General features: G+C 54.1%; 1 protein-coding gene across 1 annotated transcript in view; it reads left to right on the top strand.

The window, feature by feature from the left end:
* The first annotated feature begins 5,543 nt into the window (after positions 1-5,543).
* CTSE (cathepsin E) overlaps positions 5,544-6,481 on the top strand; it is a 3,842-nt gene continuing 2,904 nt past the window's right edge. The window contains exons 1-2 of the mRNA XM_008644820.2: positions 5,544-5,683; positions 6,211-6,364. Coding sequence (XP_008643042.1) covers positions 5,625-5,683; positions 6,211-6,364 — 213 coding nt within the window. The 5' untranslated portion in view covers positions 5,544-5,624. The remainder of the gene's footprint in view (positions 5,684-6,210; positions 6,365-6,481) is intronic.

Genomic DNA, 6,481 nt, shown 5'->3' with positions numbered 1-6,481 from the left:
AATCCAGCTGAACGAGAGAAAAATATTCTGTCTCCTGAAATCACCTAATTCTTTCCAATCCCCCCATCGCTTCAAGACGTGTTTTAGGCCCGGGCTTGCTGGCAGCTTTCAGTTTTGCTTTTTTGTCCTTTGGGGGGATGTGCCCCAAAATGTGGGGCTTGGTTTTCAAGAATGATTTGAGTTCCTTGCCCCTCGTTTTTGGGAGCCTGTCCCCAGAAGGGTTTTCAAAAGCCTCATTGCCAGCGGGGGAATGTAGTGATGGAGGGGAGAGAGAAGTTACAGATATTATGGAATTATGGATTTATGGAATTATGGATTTATGGAATGGGTTGGGTGGGAAGGGACCTTTGAAGGTCACCCCCAGCCATGAGCAGGGACATCTTCAGCCAGACCAGGTTGCTCAGAGCCCCATCCAGCCGGGCCTGGGATGGTTCCAGGGACGCTGTGAAGGGCTCTGTGCCCCGGGGTGTTGCACTCACCACTCACAAGTGCTGTTGAGCATCCTCCTGCTGAGGCGTCTCCACGTGCTGGGGGGGACACAGAGAGGCAGCAAGACCTGGTGGCAGCCCACAAAAATGGTCCTGTTGAGCCTCACGCTGCTCCACACGAGCTGAGGATCAGGCTCAGCACTTGGAAGCGGTGGTTGGACACTGCAGATGTGAAATAAAGGGTTTTTATTTTATCCCAGCCCTCCCCCTGTGAGAATCCCTCTGGCTCACACCCTCACAGAGCCACAGGCCCTCCCTTATCACTGAATTAATGGCTTTATACACGGTCATATCTGAGACTTGTCTGGAGCTTCTGGGCTCCACCGTGGCGACAGAATTGAAATTTATTCTTCTTGCTTTAATCCTGTCCCACGGTTCGTTATTTCCTTTTTTTAATCCACAAAAAAACCCCAAAACCCCCCAAAAAGATAACTATAGTCTGGAAAAAAAAAATCCATAGAGAAAGTAACCAGAGGAAGGTCGTGGGTTGGTTTGAGACTCTGGTGTGAGACAAGGTCCAGACAGAAATATCGGAGGCCCTCCAACACCTCTGTGTCTGAAACACCTCGGATTTAATGCTGTGAGAGCTTCAATCCTGTAGAAGTTGAGAGGGTTTAAGGCAGAAAATCAGAAAACACCAAGGGGCTGGGCCCCTTGGCTTGGGACTTCTGGCAGTAACACTCCAGGGATTTATGATAAAAAATACGGGTGTTGATTTTGTAAAAAATAGCGGGAGGGGTGTTCATTTTGTGAGCTTCCACTTGCAAAAAAAAGCACTTTAAATCTTCCCTCAGTGCTATAAACTCCCTATTTATAAACGGCTGATAGGGAGAGATCTTCAGCTGAGGCTTTGAGACAGTGATTAAAGCAGCCATGACAATTTGATGGATAAATTGATAGAGCAAAGGCGTTATCCACCCTGTGGAGCAGATCCTGTCATTTCCTCTGTGACACATTTCTGAGCCCAATTCATCAAAAGCTTTCCTGATAACCACCAACCTCCTGCAGAATTCCACTCACCCAAACAGCCTGACCGGTGCCAAGCCAAAAAAGCATTTCTTGCAGGAATTTTCCCCCTCCCTTACTGAACAAACCTGTCCCCAGATATCCTTCTCGAAGGACTGCCCTTCTAAAAAGGCTCATTTCCTACTGTGGGGCAGGAGATGCTGCTGCAGCAGCAGATAAGGATCTGAGAAATGAGCTGCTCAAAAGGAAATTGCAAAATAAGCCCCAAATCCAACTACCAGCAGCAGCAGCTTCTGTGCTGAGATGGGTACGGCGAGATGGAGGCGCCGATATCGGCTGGGTATCGAAAAATCTGATTCGAGAGAGCAGCCGGTGAGAGCCTGGCACCACATGTGCTTTTTTTGGCGTCTCAGGGAACTTCTGTGAGCCTGCAGCCCCCAGGACTTCAGCTTTTTCTCAAGAAAAGTGCTGAAATCAAGGCTTGCGAGGAGCTGCTCCTCGGCCGAGCAGCGAGGGGTCAACCCGAGGCATCCGCGCTCGGCTGAAGGTGAGTAAAAACTCCAGAAAGCCCCAAATTATTTTAATCCCACTTGAGCCAGGCCCAGCTGGCCCACGGAAGCTCAGGATGGCAGCAACACGTGCCCAGGGGGATTCCCAGCCCCGCTCTCCTCCCGTTGTTCCACCCCCCTGCTTCCACGCCATCGCATCCAGCGCCCGGCGGAGCGCAGTGCCCAGCGCTGATTTACCTGGGGGTCAGAGCTCTCCACACCTTCCCTTCCCCCCAGCTCTGGGGCAGCTGGGGCCGTGCAGGCAGCAGGGTTTAGGGCCGTTTCAGCAGCATTTTGGGTGCAGCGCGGGGTCCGGCAGCGCAGCGGTGCCGGATGCGGTCACGCTCTACCCCCAGGTCAGAGGCACCAACGAGCCCACACGAGGTTCCATGACGCCTCCCCTCTTGTCAGCGGTCTCATTTAAATATATTTGGGTGTTTCTCTGCTGCTCCGCAGCTGTTTGGCTCCTGGGACCCTGCACCCCTCCACCAATTCTTCATCAATTCTCCATCTTCCAGCGGCTTTGTCCCAAAACTCAGCTGAGCTTCCTTGGAGCTGAGCAGTGCTGAGGGAGCTGTGCCCAGCCCAGCCCTGAGTAACTCAGCTGCCAAAATGAGCTCTGGGTGCTTCCAAGGAAACCTCTTCCACAGGGATAAAGCATTTTACACCACCTGGCTCCGTGTCTGCTGGGTGTGGATGGGCCTCCACCTGCCCGAGCTCTGGAAAATGTTCTGCAACATTTGGGGTGTAAGCAGCAGCCTGGCAGACCCCATCCTGAGGGTTCCCAGGAGGTTTGGGGAGTGCTGGGCTGCTGTTTTGTAGGAACCGTGGGGTTTGTAGCTCCGGAGCAGCCCTGCAGCAGCCCAGCCTCTTCCCTGGCAGAAAGGTCAGGAACAAGAGATTCCCCTTTTTCAAGGTCCTTGACTCACGGGGATGATGCCTGCTGACCTTTAAACATCTCCACCACCCACAGCAATCCTCTCCCAGGGACATACCACCCCAGAGAATCCCCCTGGATTGTCTAAAAGCAAAGAGAAGATCCCAAGAAGCACCACCTCCCCCAGGAGCTGCACCACGAGTTGGGGTCACTTCCCAAATTCCCCCTCATCCCTGGGCCCGTGGGGCTCCCACCATCCATCAGCTCCATCATCAGATGTTGGTCCTGCTCTCCCCACAGCTGCTGCGGCCCAGGTGAATATTTTGGGGTTTATTTAACTGAAACTTGCTTGTTTGTTGATGTTTTTCAGGTGAGAGTTTGCTGCTGCAGCGCTTTGCAGGGTTCGGTGGTGGATAAACAGATTAACAGGTGGGAGAAGTGTCTGATAAAGGCAGAAAAAAAGGGTTTTTCAGAAAACACTGCTGGGGCACCCTGTGAATCAGTCGTGGTGGTGGCTCCACTAAAGGAAACGTGTAGAAAGGAACACAGATAACACATTTTTAGCCTGAGAACAGGTTTTTTAAAGGAGGAAAGCGCTTTACACCCAGTTGGTGAGAGACACATTTTCCACCCAAGGGGCAAAACCTATTTCTGATGCACCTGAGGGCAGGTTTGTGGCCCTGGAGGGGTGGGACGCACCCAGGGACAGCCCCTGCCTGGCAGAGGCCATTCCTGACTTATCAGCCTGGGATATTCCAGGAGCTGGAGTCACCTTTCCTCAATTTCTACAGAGCAGCACGGGCTGGCCCTGTCAAGCCGAGGGACACCACGAGCTGGAAATTGGGCATCTCTTCCCTGTGCATTCCAGACATTGAGGTGCAACTGGAATATGTATGCAACAAAGCCTTTTTGATCCAATTTGCTGTGAAAATCCGGCCCAGTTGCTCCCAAAACGTTGAGAAAAACACCACCACTTTGTTCCACTTGAAATAGAAATGTTGAAGTGCCCCTGAGAGTTTAGCTTATCAAACTGCTTCTAAAATAACTAAAAAGTCAAAATAGATTTGCTTAACTGCAGAAATTCCTAAATGAAAGGTCTGGCCTCGTTATAACTTTCATCTTCCTATTTTAATACTGAACCCGCTGCCAGGAGTTTGCAGATTATGATGATCCAATTGGGGAATCTTTTCCACAAAATAAACTATTTCACTTGAAGTGTTTGGCGTGTCTGTGCTGCTGCTCACCCTCACGTTTATCTCCGAAGCCCAGTGACCCTTCAGGCTGTGTTTCCTGACAGGATTTTCAGGTTATAAACCATGTCTGGAACAATCCACTTGCTGTTTTCAGCTGATCTGGCACTTGCTGCAGCTGCTTTTGTTTTAGGAAGTTTCTTTCTAATCCATGAATATGTGATTAGGACAAGGAGAGAGGCTGGTACATTAAACTGCATCTCAAAAGGCGAAGGAGATAATAAATTTGTATAAAAGCCACAAAAAAATAAGAATAAAGCATTGCAGCATGGGGGAATGCAGGGAATTTTCATTTGTTTTGGAAAAACAGCTGCACTTGCCATCGGCATCAACTGTGCTGTACCCAATGCTCTCCTGCTCACATCGAGAAATATTTGATGCATTTTTTAAAGCTTAATCTGCCTGCAAAGCCGGGGAGAGGAGGGACCTGGCAGCATCTCCAGGGATGGGGACACCAGGTCCCGGTGACAGCAGGACGTGACTCAGCTGTCCCCAGCCACCGTTGGTACCTGTGCCTCACGAATGAGGACTTTAATTTCCTGGGCGAGGGCTTTGATGAGATAAAATTTAATTAGATAAAACAGGCTCACTGGGACAAACAAAAAATTGATTAGCACGGTGCTGAACCCTGTTAATCACGTGAATGGGGCTCGCTGAACAAAACACCCCCTTTAGCACCCACCCTCGATTATGTAACGCCAAAACCATGGAGAATAAGGAAAACAGCATCATCCCGGGCCTGGGAGATGGCGGCAGCAGGAAAACCCTCGCCTGCCCCCACTGGCTCCCCCCATAGCTGAAGGCTTTATTTGTTCATCAGCATTTGCTGTTTGCACTCGCAGAGGCTTTAATGAGACGCCCGTCCCGAGTTAAACAAAACTCACCGGGGACGAGCCCATTAGCGGCTGCAGAGCACCGGGGAGCTGTCTCCCACGGGAAGCTGCTCCTTCCCGGCGTGTGGAAGGGAAAGTCGCACCTTCCCGCGCCGCTCATCACCGCTAATTAGTCTGTGCCTTTTAAAATGAGGTCGGTGGCTGCCCTGATGGCACAAACGCATCCCTTTCCTGCACCTCCCCGCAGCTGCCGGGGTTTGGGGCACCCCACGGCCACGGGCAGGTCCCTGGGGTGGGGCTGTGGGGTGAAGGAGAAGGGAAATGTTCCCCTAAAGCGTTTTGGGGGGTTTCCACCAGTGGATAAGGGGCTGGTGCTGGGACGGGGACCCCTTTCTGCTCCCTCTGCAGGGCCTCCACTGCCCCAGAATCAGCCAAACCAGCCCCTGCTCAGCTCCCACAGGTCCCCCAACGCCGTCCTCACCCAGAAAAGCAAACGTGACCCCGGAGCGCCCGCTCAGCCTCGCCTGGGCCGTGGCCAGTGATTCATTCGGGGTGCCCGAGCCCGGTGTTGACTCTGGCAGGGCCCTTATCGGGCTTGGCACCGTCGGTATAAGAGCGGCACCGCGGCGCTGCGGGAGCGGGCACAGCCACCGAGCCACGCCATGAGGCGCCTGCTCCTCCTCGCCGCGCTCTGCCTGGGCCTGGCCGGCGCCCTGAGAAGGTAAGGGGGTCCCCAGGGTGCAGCCCGGCTCCCCAGGGTCTGGGGGATCACTCCCAGGTGTGATGGATGGCAGAGCTCAGCCTGGACACCCCACGGCTGTGCCGGAGCGATGGCACCGCTCTGGGGTTTCTGGGTTCTCCATCCCTCTGGGCAGAGCCTGTGAGCAGCAGGAGGGGTCTGCAAAGGGGGTCTGTGCATGCAGACAGGGCAGAAAACACCGGCCTGAATTCCCCTTGGCCCTGCTCATCCTGCCCAGCCCCAAGGTCCTTCCCAGCACAGACACCGAGCTGCCTGTCCCGCCACCGCTGTGGCGTGGATGCTCCCCTGCGCGCTCTGGCCTTCATTTCCTGCCTCCTAAAACATATCAAGTGCCCCTCTTTCGCTGGGCCTCGGCTGGAAATCATTGCAGTGGGAGGATGTGGGCTCTAAACCCTCATCCTGGCCTGGTGCCGGGACCCTCAGGGTGGGCACAGGGACTGCAGGACATCGGCAGCACCTCCATGAGTGACCAGGACCCTTCTCCCCAGGGTGCCCCTGACCAGGCGCCGCTCCCTGCGGAAGCTGCTGCGGGATCAGGGGCGGCTCTCGCACCTCTGGAAAGCCCAGGGGGGGCTGGACACGGACAGCGAGGACTGCGCCGCCTTCTCGGAGACCAACGAGCCCCTCATCAACTACCTGGATGTGAGCAGGGGCGCTCAGAGGGATGGCAGCACCCTCCATTTGCCTGAGCAGTGCCCGATGCCCAAACGCTTCCCACAAATCCCGCGGCTCCTGGCGGTGCCCGCTGTGCCAGGGCTC

This window comes from Corvus brachyrhynchos, unplaced genomic scaffold (assembly GCF_000691975.1).
Source record: "Corvus brachyrhynchos isolate BGI_N302 unplaced genomic scaffold, ASM69197v1 scaffold72, whole genome shotgun sequence".
Classification (NCBI taxonomy): domain Eukaryota; kingdom Metazoa; phylum Chordata; class Aves; order Passeriformes; family Corvidae; genus Corvus; species Corvus brachyrhynchos.
Note: the sequence above shows the minus strand (reverse complement) of the source record. Positions and strands in the feature narration are given on the sequence as shown.